At 39.3% G+C, this 16,941-nt stretch overlaps 1 protein-coding gene across 4 annotated transcripts in view; it reads left to right on the top strand.

Moving 5' to 3' along the window:
• Positions 1-642: 642 nt before the first annotated feature.
• The window catches only part of Nkain2 (sodium/potassium transporting ATPase interacting 2), a 1,052,194-nt gene continuing 1,035,895 nt past the window's right edge, over positions 643-16,941 (top strand). For all 4 annotated transcript variants that reach the window (XM_057761725.1, XM_057761729.1, XM_057761726.1 and 1 more), the window contains exon 1: positions 643-776. In XM_057761725.1, the coding sequence (XP_057617708.1) occupies positions 723-776 (54 nt within the window). In that variant the 5' untranslated portion in view covers positions 643-722. The remainder of the gene's footprint in view (positions 777-16,941) is intronic.

The raw sequence follows: 16,941 nt of genomic DNA, 5'->3' as shown, positions 1-16,941 counted from the left end.
CAGCTCCTGCGCGCCGCGACACCACGCCCGCAGTGGCTAAGGCTGCAGCCCGGGCTCCGACCTCCAAGAAGTTGTCGCCCGGGAGGGTACAGCCCGCATCGCAGGAGGACCCCAGATCTGGCCGTGGGGAGGGGCGCCGCAGGACTCTCTGTGCGCGGAGCCCGCACCCACCCCGCGCGCCCCGCAGCCCGGGGCAGCGCACAGCCCCGCCGCCCCCGCTCCCGCCCCGCCCCCCGGGCCCGCCACCGCGAGGAGCGCCCGAGCAGCAGACGCCGCCGAGCGCGCAGGGAGGCAAGGCAGCGCCCGGCGCGCGTTTCTGCCGCCCCCGGAGCCCGCGCGCGCGCGGGGAGTGCGGGGCGAGCGCGCGTCGGGCGGCGGCCGCAACTTGGCGGGCCAGATGCCCCAGGGCGCGGCGGCGCTGCTTGCCTGCCGCTGCCGCCCCTGCGGGCCCGGGGCGCGTCTCCTCCTTGGGCGGCGCTGCCCGCGGCGCGGCGTGTGCACCGAGCGAGTGAAGGTATGTGTGGCGGGCGCGGCTGGAGCAGGCGCCGGCGCGCAGGCAGGTCCTAATGCCTGTCACTTCCCAGGACATTGGCAGCGGCAGCCCGGAGCCCCCAAGCCCTGGGCAGGTTTGCCTGTCCTTCCCGGCGATCTGATTGGATAAAGTGGGGACTCGACGGTGGCCGACGTGGGACAGTCTGGCTGTGGCAGGGGTCTCGGAAACCATGGGTTATTGCAGTGGCAGGTGCACGCTTATCTTTATCTGTGGCATGCAACTGGTAAGTGACGCTTGGGTCCTCTTATTCTGTAATGTGCCTTTGAGAGAGTGGCCAGGGAGTGTAGTAAGAGGTCTTTGCCATTGAGCTGGACGGAAGGGAAAAGAAAAGAGAAAAGGTGACATATATCACCTGTGTTTAAAATGATTTTAGGGGTGTGAGAAGTGACCCTTTTTGCCCTCCCCCATTTCTGCCCCTCTAAAGACAGTTTTCAGGTGCGGCGTAAACTTGTTATCTTTATTTTCTTTAAGGGAATTGAGATGTAGCTTTTCTTTTATGCTTGGCATTCCTGTTAGTGTAAGAGGGTGATTGCCATGTATATACATTACTATATATGTGTTAAATGAACATACATATCCTCAGACTTTTCTTTTATATACTTGTTTGGCAGTGCCTTTATTCATTGTCATTTGATATTTTCTGGGAATATTTTATTATAATGCTCTTAAAAAAACTCCTTGTTTAGGTCGGATGGTATTCTTACAGCATTCTGAGCTAGGAAGCCACACCGAGTTCTCAAAGTATGTAGTTTGAAGAGAAATACTCAGATAAACTCTGCAATACCATTGTACAAAGTCGACCACTAACCTTTAAATCATAATTGCTACAACAATCCCAATAAAAAAAAATAATAGCTTGTCTTCCATTGTGTATGGTATTGCCACTGACATAGATACTATTGTCTGATCTCCCAGGATGGAGAATTGTATGTACTTTTTGAGGAATGTCCTGTACTTGCTAAAAGGCAAGAAGCCAATAATGCCTCTGAATTCCAATTCCTAAGGGCAATGGAAGGAGGGGCTGAGGGGAATGTAGAGGTGAAAAATTACGACACTGGCAAATGGCTAATTTGAGGTAGGAGGTACTTGCTTCATTGGCACCAAGTAGCTGTCCATAGAAAGTATGAATTAATCTAGTTACCCTCCATTATTTTTTTTTAAAGGCTAGAGAATTGTAGGACAGAGGGTGATTACTGAAAGCCTAGTCATTACAAAGTGCTTAAATGAATAGCAATTTTCTATGGAAACCAACAGAAGAATTTCTCAAGTTTTCTTCACTGTTTATCAGTTGCAAAGACCAGCAGCAAGGTTTTTATTTATTTATTTATTATTTGTTTAGCTAAAGTAGAGTTTTTGAGACATTTCAGCTCGGGATTTTTTCCCCTTTCAAGGAAAGTTCCCTGACGATGTATTCTTAATCTTGAATTGTGTACTCAGGACTTGGCTGTAAGGAAAAAGAAGATAGAACAATAGATACACTTTATGTTTTCTCGGTGCTCTCTAAACTAGCTTCTGTTTCTCTTCCATAGATTCGTATAAGTTTTTCAGCACAGTACTTTTGCCATTAATGATAGGGTTAATCCGAGTTTACTTTGTAGAACTACCTAGATAGCTCAAATGTTCCAAGTTGTATTACATTTTCCAAACATTTTTATTTTTGTATATGATTTAGATGATTTTATATTTGCATATTCACCGTATAAAAGCATAAAACTGAGAATAAGTTGGTGGGTAACACATGCTTATGTTCTTTCCAGTTTAAAAAATGTAAATTAATTCTTACTTGTTTAATGTTGAGAGGGGTTTTATTAATGCAGTAGGGCAGTTGTATGTATTAGATCAAATGACATTTTGTGTGACTATTATATATTCTTAAAATAATTGGAAAATATAAATATGCCAGCGAGGAAGGTAAGTTTACACACACGATACAGGTGTAGTTTTCTTGGTGTTTGTGCGTGTGTGTGTGCATGTGTGTGTGAGCACACGCATATTCATCCATGCAACCGTGTGTTGTAGAAGAGCTATGATACTTAATGGAAAAGAAACCTTAATCATGGCTAAGCTCTCCAACTAAATAGTGTTGTCTGCAAGACAGGAACACTCAGCCTAAGCCAGGGCATGTTTGAGTCCTGAGAAGTTTTGTGCTCTGTGAGAATCGTGGTGTCCTTTCCTTTCCACCTTTTGTGTCACCAGGCCAGTATCATTAGCAAGCATGTTAATGGGAGGCGGAACGGAAAACAAAGGACAAAGAAATTAATTGTTTAGATGGGGTGAAATCATCACACCCTTTAGGACCTAAGAGATTCTTGTTAATTGTGTCTTAAAGATATTTATAATCTTTCACATAAAATACGTCTTGGCAAATAGTTGTAGAACACCTATGAGAGGAAGTTGATGTTTTTCTTTATGTTTATAGATATAAAATTCTTATGCATCTTTGAGATACTTTCCGGGAAATTTGTTTTACATGAAAACCAGATTCCCAGCATAAGTTTTGACTCGTGTATCAGTTACTGACACGAAGGTTCTCTAAGTTCTGTGGACTTTGGAAGTGTTTGTCTTGTATTAGGACACTTGGACACTTTTTACTTTCCTAATTGTACTTTAGATTTGTTAAAACTGCTGGAAGCCCAGGATAGCTGAGTTTAAAATCATTTTTCTGCATTAAGTAACTATATTAAGTCTTTACAAGCATTAATGTTTAGCCTGATAAGTAAAATACCGTGTTTTAGTTGAAAGTTTACATCAGTTTACAGGTATCATAGGAAAGGATGTAGTATCTTTAAATCCTGTACAAATAGACGCCTCCCTTGCTGGGTTATTTTCAAAGCAGATGTGGTATTTTGAACATTTTACATATAAAGAACAGGGTGAAAAGCTGGCATTTTCTGGCCAGGAGTCTATATCCTTGCTGGGAATTATGTAAAATTTTTTTATCTTAAAGTTTGACAGCGTATAAACATAAATAAATATATATTATTGGACTATCTGGAAACCAGATATCAGATCTTAAGATAAGCTACAATTCTGTACTCTTATAATTCAGTATAAAACTTGCATTCTATGAGAAAGTGTCTACTTGTATCATAAATCGAAATCTCTGAGCTGTGTGGTTAACTGGCTTCAGATATTAGGGTGATTCTTGCAAGAAGGAGTGTGATTTCTGGAAAGAGATTTCTCTATGGGCAGAAGCTAGAATTTAAGCTCATAATCACTAGAATGAGACTTCCTTGTTATCATTGTCGTCGTCACAGCTCAGAAACGGAAGATTTCAGATAGTAACAGATGTCATCACTGTATTTCCAGTGATGGGTTTAGTAGTGCATGCCAAGAACAATTTAACTTCTTGTTTACAAATTTCAGTCAGCTTGGAAAAGAATCTACCTTTCCCCCACCCTGCTTTTCTTTGAGTCAAAGACTACTTCATATAAATGTTGAAGAAAAAAGTATTCTAATATGTCTTATTGACAAAAATAACCCAGTTATATCATGGAAGAACATAACTTTAGAGTGAAAACATAACTTTCTTTGCAAGTAAGGGAGCTCCAGATTGCACATGTATTCTACATCAGAGTCCTGTGTGGCGTGAAGTGTGGCTCTCATAAACTACTGAAAGAAGTCTAGATTGGCGTTCATCAGATTACCACTTGAAAATGACGTTCCTGCCATGTGATCTATGAAATATGACTAACTTGGAGCAGGTGCCACTAGCAATCAGGTTAGCAGCAGTGTGTGCAGCTGTGTGAAGCAACACATTTGAAAGGGAAGAATGATAGTTGCTTCTTACTGCACAGTTACTATGCATTTTAAGAGGTGGACATTTATTTTTAAAAAAAACCCACAGATGTATACATAAAAACAATCTTCTTTTAATTACAGAGTGCTATATCTATTGTGATTTGTATGCGGTGTTCACCATTATTCGGCGAGTATTTGATTACTTTGGAAAAGCATCAAAGCATGGATGTGAGGCGACTTGGGACGTGTGGGTGGAGTGTGATGGTGTTCTTGGGGTACTGCCTTTGACATGTTGTTCACAGATCTAACTCATGAAGGAGAGTGAAAATTCCCATATGGCACTTCAGAAACTTGTGAAATTGAAACATTCTAAGGGGTTTGTAAAAATAGCTTCTCTTGTTTGTAATGTTCTCCACACATGTACAAAAACATTTTTGGTGTATCTTTTATCTTAAAATGCTCTCCTCTTGTAATTAAACATAATTATTCCTTATCGAATGTATATCAAGAAAAGGATAGGAAGTTCTCATGCCCTCTAGCCCTGTGCCTTTAAAAGAAAAAGGAAAAAAAAAAGAAGCAAGTGTCAAAATGTTTGATGTTATATACCTCATTTCAGTAAGTCAATTTGTAGAGTTCTTCCCTTCTTCCTCATACAAAGACTTGGTTAGATGGTACCCTCTGTGCCAAAGGTCAGCATGTTCTCTAGTGGGGAGCCTTATGTAGATGGTGTCTTAGAAATGTAAATGGCCATTGCCCCTTCCCTCCCCTGATTCTTTACTTTGGAGTCGAAATTTCTACTTACCTAATCAAGAATTTCAGAATAGAAGTCAGGGATGCCTCGAAATATCAAGCTCACTTTTGGGGGGTAATGATTTATTGTTGGATGTTAAATGTCTTGGAAAACTACAATTTCAGAGATGGAAACAAGTGTTCACACCGTTGGTTTATAACACAAATAAAAATATAATTTTAGCATTAGTTACATTAAATATTTTTATTTATTACTAGTGCCTAGGAATTTTAGAGAATATATTTTACTTATACTGGTGGATTTTCAATTTGTACAGTGTCATCTGTCCATAGGTAAATTTTAGTTATTTATTTTTTATTTTTATTAATTAATTAATTAATTAATTAATTTTTGTTATCACGACAAGTTTTCTCTGTATAACAGCCCTAATTGTCCTGGAACTAGCTCTGTAGACCAGACTGACCATAAATTCACAGAAATCCACCCACCTCTGCCTCCCAAGTGCTGGGATTAAAGGCACACGGCACCACAGCCTGGCATGTTAATTTTAAAATTATCACTATACCTGATAACACTCAAGTGTCAGAATCAAACCAACATAGGAAAAATGTGTCCTCCCCCTCAGTATCCTTAAGTTTTTGACCTCCTCCCTATGGAAATGTTATGGTTATTTGTAACACAGTGAAACGCAACAATTTGTCACTTAATAGTGGGGACAGATTCTGAGAGAGGCATCATTAGGTCGTTTCATTGTGTGAACGTTGTAGAACTTATTTCCACAAACGTGCGTGGATCACCTGCTCCACGGCAAGCAGAATAATATTGCCATGGTTTTATGTTTGTCTGCAGCTAACGGAACTATTTCAAAGTGGTGGTCAGACACAGACAACTTTGGGGTGATATGCAGGGTTTCTTTCTAAACCTGTCTTTCATAATAGTGATAGAATGAAATTGTATTTACACCTAAGGTTTCTAATAAATAAGAGAGTAAAATTGTAATGTGTTTTCTTACCATCACCAAGAAACTGGAAGGTGTTTAAAAATTATGAAAGAACAACATGAGACGATGTTATTTTTCATTATCAGAATGGGGTGGAAAGTGAAATTGCCAGCTGGTTTTCCTCTTTGGTGTTCCAGGTGTATTCAGATAAAGAACTGGTAGTGTTTGCAAAATTACTTACCTCACCTTCCTGAAAACTGCATCTTCCTTATTCTTTTTATTAGTTCTAAACACACACACACACACACACACACACACACACACACACCAGATCTAAGGTATAGGAACACCTTACTTCTAAATATGCTATAAGTTACACACTTTTTGTGTGTCCTTTGAACCTGAAATAGGAAAAGATAGCCTTTAATTCTAGCACTTTCTACTTTTTAAACTACTTAGAGGTCACATGCTAATGTTGGTGTCTGTAAAACACTTATTTGACAGTTACAAGGAAGTTCATTTTATGTGTGTTTTCCGATGAATTAGTTCTCAAATTCTGTGTTTTGTAATACAGTACTTTTTTTAAAAAAAATCTAGCTTTGATAAATATTTAAACAGTAATGAAAACTTACATGTTTATTAGGAGCTTGCTTGTAGCTAACTAATATTATTGTTTCATTACACTTCAATTACCTTCAGTAGTCCCATGAAAGAGGTGACAAGTATTAAGACCATTGTTCTCCAGAATAAAGGTTTTAAAGTCACCCAATAGTGTAGGGGAAGATCTTGGATCCAAATGCAGAAATATAGGACTTTGAACTTGTGGCTTTGTTCCTCATTGCCTACCTTCCATGTAAGAAAACAGTATCAACAGTTTCTACCAACTACATTCCTTCTGCCATAATAAGTCCATACTTAGGCTTAGAAAGGGTCTGGATTTCAGGGCCCTGTCCAGACCTGCCTATCCAAGAAATGTGAGCCGTGAACGGATAGGACCTGTTGGTGTATACACCATAGAATAAGCTTAAGAAAAACTTGCCAGTGTTGAGTGAGAATCCTGTGCTCTTCCAGGTGGAGTACAAGTTCACGCAAACCCCATGAAAAATACTTGTGGTAACCCGGAGAAGCTATTCCTACCCGTGTGTCTGTTTTCCTTTCAGTTGGTGGGGAAGTTATAGCTGCTGTCATTTCTGACTAACTTTTGACAGATAACCACTGAACATCGTTTTGGAGCATTGGTATGCATGCTCACAACTGACTCCGTGGGGAGAAGAAATGCACTCATTTATTTTTAAATTTGTTATTTTAAAAAAATATCAGTCCTTGGCAGGACATTGCATTTGGTAGAAGCCAGTCTGCAGATCTTGCATTCATCTAAACCATCACTGAATGTGAATAGATGGAAAGGCCCAACTAAGTGCGTTATTTACAATATCTACTAGTATGGTGGAGAACATATCTTGAACTTAAATTTTCATTTGCATCTATATAGGACCTTGGAACATGGATGTCCTAATGTATTCTAAATTTCTGAGGACTTTGCACATGTTCCTATCTATGGCCTTTAGCTGACCTTCAAAACTGCTGGCCACTTAAAGGTGTTCTTGAGTCCATACATATGTCCTTGAAATTTCCCAACCCAGCTAGAGAATGGGGTGTTTTCTTCTTCTGGCTTGTGACTGATGTGAAAGAAAGCTTGTCTTCTGGACAGACTATGCCTGCTTCTCACTTCTAGCCTAGTTCTATTCAGAGGTTTCCATGAGAGACATGGAAGGTTTTTTTTTTTTTTTTTTTTCTTTTTTTACAGTTTTAGTGTCTTTGCAATCAACAGGGACGTGGGCAAATCTGAAAGCAGCCTTCTACTTGGCAATGCTGGAATGGAACTGGATTATTTACTGGAGAAGCCCCCTGTCTAAATAACTCCTTCTTGTGCTAAGCACAACCTTGGAAGGGAAAGGAGAGACTTTGCTGAGATGGCACAGGATTAAGTTAGAAGCCAGATTGTTCTCTGGGCTGTCTAGTGTTGTTCATGCCATTTATAGTTTTGGTTGTGTTTTCTCATTTGGAAAAGGGGGCAACTCATGTCAGACCCACATGTCTTGAAGCATGCTTAGGAGAATCCAGGGGAAGAAGTATGCTTAAAATATCACTGCAATGATCATTAATGGTTTAATGTTTCACAACTTCACATCTAGGGATCCTAGGAGTACTTTTTAGTGTGTTTACTTAACATTGCTATTTGCGTCAAAAGAACTGTGGCCCTAGTAGCAAAGACTAGTATTGTTTTAAATGACTTTTTTTTCATTCACCCACAAATTTGGGCAGCTATATAAAGAGTTGTAACATCATCTGCTAGTAGTTTGAGATAGATTAAAAAATATGTAACATGTATGATCAACACATATTAATAGTTTATAATTCTTTGAGAATTTCATACATATTATCTTGGTCACAACCCAGCTCCCTACTACCTCCTGACTTTGAGTCCTCCCTTTGATTTTAATAACCAAGATCAATTTGTGCTGCCTATATACTTATGGGTGGGACCATTCACTCTAGATAGTCTGGTGAAAACCTACAGGGGACACACCTATAAAGAAAACCGACTCTTCCTTCCCTAGAAGCTGTCACCTGTTAATGGATCTGCACACTGTTCAGTATTCATTGAGAATTAAATTTGGATTTCATAACGCACTCAGCGTTTCAGTTCAGTGTTTCTAAAATTCTGTTATGAACACTTGAAAAATATTCTACCAACCCAACACTCTTTTGCTTTTCTGTCTTGCTCTTCAAAAATCAGTATATATTGGTATGGTAAGAGTCCCATAAATCCTGTTTCAAAGAAATTCTGCTTAATTCTGCTTAATGCACCTGATATTCACAAAGTACTTGCAATGATGTAAGAAAATGGTTTTGCTATAGTTGCTACTTATATTCTACAGAACTATTATTCTCAGCAACAATTTTCAGCAAAATATTATTCTAGGATAATGATATGTTTAATAGTAAATATCAAATTAATTGTCTAAATAGTATTTAAAGTTTAAAATTCAATATGGAAACAACTGTATATTTTTCTAACAAATAATACATAAAATAGATACCTCATCATCACATATTATCAAATATCACATGCTTAAAGAACTAGAACATTATTCTTTTCAGATATTTAGTTATTGCTTATTAAGTTTCCTTGGTTTTCTGGAAATTATGCTTCAACTGCTAAATTGGCAGCTTAGCTTGAAATTTAGTCAAGTTTGTTTGCTGATGTTGCCAACAGTATGGCATGCCACAGTAGAAGAAGAATGTTTTGAAGTTTAAAGGTGGGTGGAAAGGCTGTCTGCAGAAGCCCTTCCTTTCAACGTGGTAGATGAGGCTCTGCATCTATAACTGGTCTGAAACGGAGCTGCTCCTCAAGCTTTGCTTCTTCTGATTTTGCCTCTGCAGAGCAGGTGATGAAGATTCCTCATATTGACCATTGTTTTCTCATCAATGAATGCATACCACACAGTAGCACATTTAAAATCCATGACAAGGCTTTATTCTCTGAGAACAAATAGGTCTTAGTGTGGAGTGCAAGTATCAGTTCAGTATCCATTTTCTGTTCACAGAAGTCTTTGTGCACATCTATATTATGCTACCTACACAATAGAACAAAGAGGTATGTTGAAGACTTTAGCTGCGTGTCAGATGATGTGGGGGTCAAGGTTAGCTCTGAATTGTTCAATAGTATGGACTTTATCTGATCCTAATCCCAGAGCTTTCCAGCAAGAAGAAATATGCAAGGTTGATATCACTGAGTATTATATTTAGATACCACTGGGAGATAAATGTGGAAAGAATTTCCATTGGGTGCCATAGGAAGAGAAATTTGTTTGCTGGTGATGTTCTGCTGTCTGTGTTCTTGGTTCCTGTAGATGGACTGCCCTGAGCACCTCTTATTCCAGCACCTGCAGAAGTTGGGGGTCAGGTTGCTCGTGGCTTTTCAACTTGAACATGCAGTGTTACACTGATGATCAGTTTAGGGTGTTGGAACAAATAAATGATAGGAGGAGATTCAGTCATCAGATTATCCCCTTCGTGATTCATGAAATGTCTGCATATAAATGGGGTAATGAAAATGTGCTGAGTAAACTCTCCTTCTCTTTGATAACCGGGGTAAGAGCTAACCGAGAGCTATGCCAGGCCACATTTCTGTAATAAATCTAATATCTAATGATTGTAATAACTTAAAATTAGTTTAAATTGCAAGCTGATCCATTCTTATTTATTTGATGAGCCATCCTACTTACTGACTGTGTTAGTGACAAAAATGGGTTTACTGACCTCTGTTCATACTGTGGTATGAAGTCACATAAAACTCATGCTAAATAGGATCCGTATTGCTAAGATGCAGCTGTTTATAAAAGCGAGCCAGTTTGTCAGTCTCTTGTTTCCTGGTCACGTTTTAAATAGTTAGTTTATAATAGTTCTGGGTCATGTTATCTGGTGTTTTATAAGTCAATGGATACAACATTATTTAGTTGGCTTCTTAGATCATTACTTGAGAGGCTGTATTAGATAAGGACAAAAATAATGAAACAGATTCTGTCTTCATGTTTTGTTTCTGTAGGAACAGTTTTAACTGTGACTATCATGGACTTTTTGGCAAATCTGTAAAAGCTACTTATTCATAACCAGAGAAGTACTCACACTGATTGTGGGTCCCACAAGCATCTGATCCCCATTTGTAATTCCATCAAATATGGGTGAAAATCATAAATCATAAAAAGATTTTTTGAGGTTTCCTATTTTAAGAGAAGTTTTTGCCTATCATCTTTTTTATTATAATTGATAAATCATATGCATATTTGGCATATATTATTGCATCTTTAAAGACATATATACATGTTTGTGAGTAGTGAGTGAGTGTGTGCGTGCATACGTGCATATGTGCGTGCGTGCGTGTGTGTGTGTGTGTGTATTATAATGAGAGCTATGAGAAGCTCCTGAAAGTTTCTGTGGAAGAAACAAACTAGACGTGTAACATAGGGAGTCCAGAATACAATTTTGAGGTGATTTATGTGGAGGATTAGTTATAGCCTCATAAGTTCATCATCCGTTATGTAAAAGATTGATGCATGAGAGACCAGATTGTTGCAGTGAGTTTGGAGAACAGAACAAACCAGGCGAAGGGCAAGGGAGCAGTATAAAAATGTGAATACAGTGGTGTTGGCAGACAAAGGTGTTTGCAAATATGGGGGATGGGAGAAGAACTTTTAAAGATAAAAGTCTGGTTCAGAGATGGATTTGAACCTCTTCGAAAGAAATCTCAACATTGTAGGACACGATATTGTCTCTTTAGAGTTTGGCCATTGGGCTTCATGACCGAGTGCTCACCAGTAGAAAATTAGAATGCCTGAGTTTTGCAAGCATACCGAGAAGGTGAGCGCAAAATAATAGGGTCAAGAGCAAGGATTTCTTTAGAGGCCTTTGTGAAATTAGATGGCATGCATTTGTAGATGAGCCTGCTTCTTTTCTATTAGTATTCAGCTTTCTAAGAATTGGAATGGAAAAGTGGCAAAGAGAGTATCTCTGTGGATTGGCGGGAATGATCACCTGCGAGTGAGCGTTCAGTGATATCTGCAGGCATAAATAAGTATAATTTTGGAATGGGAAGGACCAGTCAGATAACTGGAATGGTAGTGAAGACAGCTGAGTGCAAGGAAGTGGACAGAGACAGGAGCAGAGTGATGGGGGTGGGTGGGTGCACGGTTTACATCACATCCTGTGATCCATCCTGGTGTGTGGTGTTTGTAGGCACTGAGATCCAGATGTTATGAGGGTCATCACTGTGCATTGTGACTTCCAAAGGATGACTGAAAATAAGAGACCAGAGAAGAGCAGTGAAGACCACAGGGTTGATCTGTGTTCTCTACACAATGTTGAGAATCCGGGGAAAGTCTCCTTTAAGATCTAGATAAAGATGGTTAGGAAACCATGTCCAGAGGGAGCTGCACTGGAACAGTATGCTTTGGGAAGAATAGACGTTCTTCTGTGTGGATGAACTCAATGGGGAAGGATAAATTTGGGCTTCAGGATGAGGTTTTCCCTTTCATTTTGATGATATTAGTAGTAAGGACTCAGTAATCAGGTGCATTACAGTATTGTACTGTATCCCTTGCCTGTGTGTAGTATGTGAAAATGATATATACTCAGAACAACAAAAATATCTAGAAACTACCGAACATCTACCTTCCCCGACCATGAGCTGAGCTGAGATTAGAGCAAGGAACACATAAAATTGTAGGGACTTTTCTTCACAACAGATTCTGAGCTGTAAGAGCTCAGCAGAAGGAATTGGCTAGGATAGAGCATGAATATGGTAGATTTATAAGGGTCATGTGTATACCGTGGTCTGATTTAGGTCAACCAGCACCTTTGACATAGTAGCATAATTGTACTTGTCTTGTTTTGTTTCAACAGAATGTATGATTTAATTGTCAGCTCTCCGAATAAGAGAGTAAGCTCTAAGTTTGACCAGTTCTGTTTTAAAATAGAGCAGAATTAAACAATGGATCATAAAATTTCCACAAAATCACCAGGTATTGCAAGATTCACTTCAAAATACATATGGGGACCAAGGTAGTGTTCTCCTGCCAGTTGTCACAGCTCTGTTGTCTTTTGGCATGGGCATAAAGAATTTCCTGTGCTTGTGGGCATTGCTAGCCTGGGAAACTTTAGAGGCTATCAAGAGGAGAACCCTGTGGCCTATGGAAAACACTTGCACTATGGAAACAGCAAAGTCATCCAAGGCCATCCTGTCTGTTACTACTAGAACTTGTTGCCAGTGACCTCCCAGCCATCAAGTAGAATTAGAATAGAATTCCATGGAAAGGGAATAGCCAATGAAATAACCTAGACATCCAGGGAAGCATTTAGAAAACTCTCAATAATTCCAGTGTGTTTTCACATCAGTAGCAAACGAAGAGAACAAGAAAGCGAATGAACAGCAGGGAAAGCTATATGGGTTGAAGAGAGATTGGAAAGCCGGCTGAGACGTATATTAGGGAAGGGGTGCTGACTAAGGGCTTGTGGAACTATTGATTATAAGCCAAAGTTCAGTCTTGGTTTATTTGAAAGCTACATTTTATGACCAATTATGTGCTCAACCAAGCCTTTAGCATCCTTGGCCGCTTTGTTCAGTTTAGTTTGAGCCAGGTGGATTTTATCTGAGGCCCAGTCAATGTCACCTTTATTTTAATGCCAGTAAAGAGTACTGATAGATAATGAAGAGATTTAGGTTACTTTCTTTTACATCTGGTAGCTAAAATTAATAAAAGGTTTGTTTCTTTATGAGGGTTCTTAATTGAAAAATATTTTAAGGAAAGAATAAACATTAATTGCATGTATATCATAGTTTTTGCTAAGTGAAATATTTATTTCCTGACTATGAGGTTTAAGGGCAAATTATGAATTTTTAATTTTATAAAAGACTTTGTTGTGCATCAATAACTGTGATTTTCAGTGAGAAAGATTCATTTTTCCTCTAAAGGATTTATTAACTTTTCCTTGTACTTATAAACACACATACACACACGCACATGCACATGTTCACACAAACTTACACACATGGTTGCACACCCACTTTCACTCTCACATCCTCAGATGCCTTCACCTGCACATCACCATGCTCACATACATACACACACACACACACACACACATTCACTCACACACTCGTATACTTACATATACACACCACTGCCCATTAGGAACTTACGTCTGAAAACGTTAAGTAATTGCTATTCGTTATATAATCCTTGAACCCAGGAATATTCAAAGTTCATTTTAATATTTGATATCCCAACTCACCAGAAAGCCTAGGTATTGCCAGAGAAGTATGGTAAACAGCAGAGATTTATCTTTTAAATGGTCCTATCTGCTGCATAATTTCTCATGTTTCAACTTGATTTCTTTGGGTAACAATCTTTTTTTGTAAACTTTAATTTGCATGCCTGGAGGAAGGGGAGTAAATTACAGGACTTCTTGAAGGTCCTTTTAGCTTGATGGTTTTATGATTAAATCTTGCATTTTAAAATTACCCTTCTCTAGAAGGACCAGGCTAGAGGTTCTTTTCTGGTTTATGGTGATTAAAGAGAATTAATGTATCATCTGGTGCATTTTCCTTTAAGACAAACAAGAGCAGTATAAAACAGAAGCCACAGAGGGAAAAAAAGAAAGGAAAGAAGGAAGAGCAAAACAAACCCTGGAGGTCAGACCTAGAAAGAGTTGAGTGTCTTCTCGGCCGTTAAGTACTATTCTCTAAAGGTATACTCGGGTCCTCTGGATGCTCAGCCGAATAGCATGCTATAAAGATGTGTGTGTGTGTGTGTGTGTGTGTGTGTGTGTGTGTGTGGGAGAGAGAGAGAGAGAGAGAGAGAGAGAGAGAGAAAGAGAGAGACAGAGAGAGAGAGAGAGAGAGAGAGAGAGAGACAGAGAGTAGAAGTGGTGTTCTCTATGGGAGATGACTTAGTCAAATGGTAAGAACTCATGTGGATAGAAGGACTTGGTTTTGCTCACAACACTCTCTTCCTCTCCTAATGCATTATTCTGAATGCAGCGGGTTTTCAGTGGGTCTTGTTAACTGATGATCTGGAATGTTCAGTTTGGAAACCAAGGACTTTCCATCTGCTGCTTCCATGAAACATCGATGCAGAATGAAACTGAGACAGGGAATGGAGAAGCCTACTGTATTCACTTGAAACAAGTGGAAATTTAGGTAGGCCAGATTGCAATTATCCCCCTTTTGGCATGTAGCCAGGACACACATTAGAGCATGCTCCTCTCTGAGTAGCCTAATTAAAGAATTGTTGGGAACTAACAAAGTTGGCTGACTTGCAAAAGTCAGCGCTTGCTAAAATTTGTAAGTTCTAAGTGCTTAACAATATGACCTGATTTTTATGCTGGGGTCATCTTATTAATTAAAGCTTTCCTATCACCTAATTAGAAAATAGAGTCTAAACAGAGTCTAGAGGGCTCCCAGTCTTACTTGATAATTTAAAGAAAGTGGAGAAAAGAAAAACAGAACCCAATTAAAGCAACCAAGCCTTCAGAGATACCCCATACCAGCCAGGTAATTATTTAGGATGTACTTCCCATAAAGAGACATCACAGGAACACCAGTGAGTTAGCTTTGAAGAGTAGAAGTCCGTGCCAGTCCCTGCAGTACTTCTGGGACCAGAAAGGAGGTTTTGACCACATGACCAGTGGTGCCTGTTTAAAACAAATAGTTTGTTCCTTGCCTCAGAGGGCATTCCTTAGTTTTCATCGCAAACAGTACTTTGTCAAAATAGCAGAAGGAGAAGTAAGAGCTTAAAGGGACTTGAAATGAGGACCCGAGAATTGAAAATGCCTTAGGAAAAAGAGAGGCAGACTATTCAGAGTATGTCCTCCAGATAAGGTCCTGGCTTTAAGATGTGATGTTTAACTTCTAAATAGCCTGGAGTTTAGTTGGTGTCTGCTTCTTTATAACCATATCTGCCTAGAACAGCGCGGCAACCGAACTGAAAAACAGCGAGAGAGCAGACTAAACCTTACACAAACCCATTTGAGTGAATATAACGTGAACCAGAGAAGAAAGAAACAGTTTGTTGCCTGATGATTTGGATTTAAAAAGCAAAGCACGTGATATTTTTGCCCCAGCAACACTGCTCAGGACTCATTTGGGTGTATTGGTACTGTGTTTAATGAGTGATATTCTATGTCAGCCTATCATGTATTATACAAATAGACAGTGAGGGGAATATAAAGATTACTAAACTGACAGGAGAAGCTGCTAGACATGAAACATTTAAATATCTCTTGGATGTTTACATATGTGTGTCCTTTATTTTTCCCTTGTCATGGAAAAATAACTCCTTTAGGAGTCATGGCTCATGCATATTGGCCTTCACATTTGTAGAGCAGGCGTTTATTTTCAGTTTGTTGATGAAAGTAGATGTCAGGCCAGGTGCTGACAGCACTAATGTCCATGAAAGGTGCTGTTCAAATACAGAGGACGGAGGGAATTTTTATCCCCTAATTTGTTCATGCTGAATCTAAAATTTATCTAGTTTTCATCTGGGATTTGACTTTTGTATTACACTCAGAGTTAGAAGTCATAAAGTCTCGCAGCTGTAGACAGAAGACTCTGTGGACTGACTTGCAATGTTACCAAACAAACCCAACACCATTAGCTGTCTTTGGGAATGGAAGCTCCCATTAGATAACAAAAAGTAGTTATTTTTCCTTGTTCTGTAAGGGTGGTCTATCCTTTGTGTCTACTGTGAGTATATGTATGTGGCAGACAGAAGGTTGATGGCTGGAGCAATGAATGGGTCAGACCTTGGTAAGATGAGGGAGCTATTAGAAATACAGTTTCTTTGCTAAGGTCTGTTCCTTCTTGCATAGGACGTATAAAAAGAACTTGTGTTAATCTGGTATATGAATTCTATGTTTGGGCTAAAGGATCTGCAAAAGTGTAGTGGGGATTGTGAATGAATAGATGTGAAGTTATGGGCTTTAGAACATTCTGCTGTTTTTAAACCTTGTTACTGGAGTTAGATTTCCAAATCCTGACTTGGCAATATGTGTCGCTTGGCTTAAGTTACTTGAGATTTCTATGCCTTGGTTAAACAAGGTTGATAAAGATGTTTAAAACCTGACAGAGCTGTTGGAGGAAATAAATAGGCAATACATCTGACTTGCTCTTCTTGCTTCGTCAGGAGCTTTGAAATCTGCAAAGGATTCAAAGTTTACAGTGAGTGACATATAGTCAGAATAATTCCCTTATTGGTGACAAGTTCAAGGCAACATTTAAAAACAAGTATTGAGAAAACATAAGGAACAATTCAGATAGAGGGGACCGAAGTCAAGGAGACCACCCAGTAAGCTATTGTAAGAAGTACTGTGTCTTAGGATAATGAGAGAGTAGCA

Source organism: Chionomys nivalis, chromosome 2 (assembly GCF_950005125.1).
Source record: "Chionomys nivalis chromosome 2, mChiNiv1.1, whole genome shotgun sequence".
In the NCBI taxonomy this organism is placed as follows: domain Eukaryota; kingdom Metazoa; phylum Chordata; class Mammalia; order Rodentia; family Cricetidae; genus Chionomys; species Chionomys nivalis.
The sequence above is the reverse complement of the archived record's forward strand: the minus strand, read 5'-3'. Positions and strand labels throughout refer to the sequence as shown.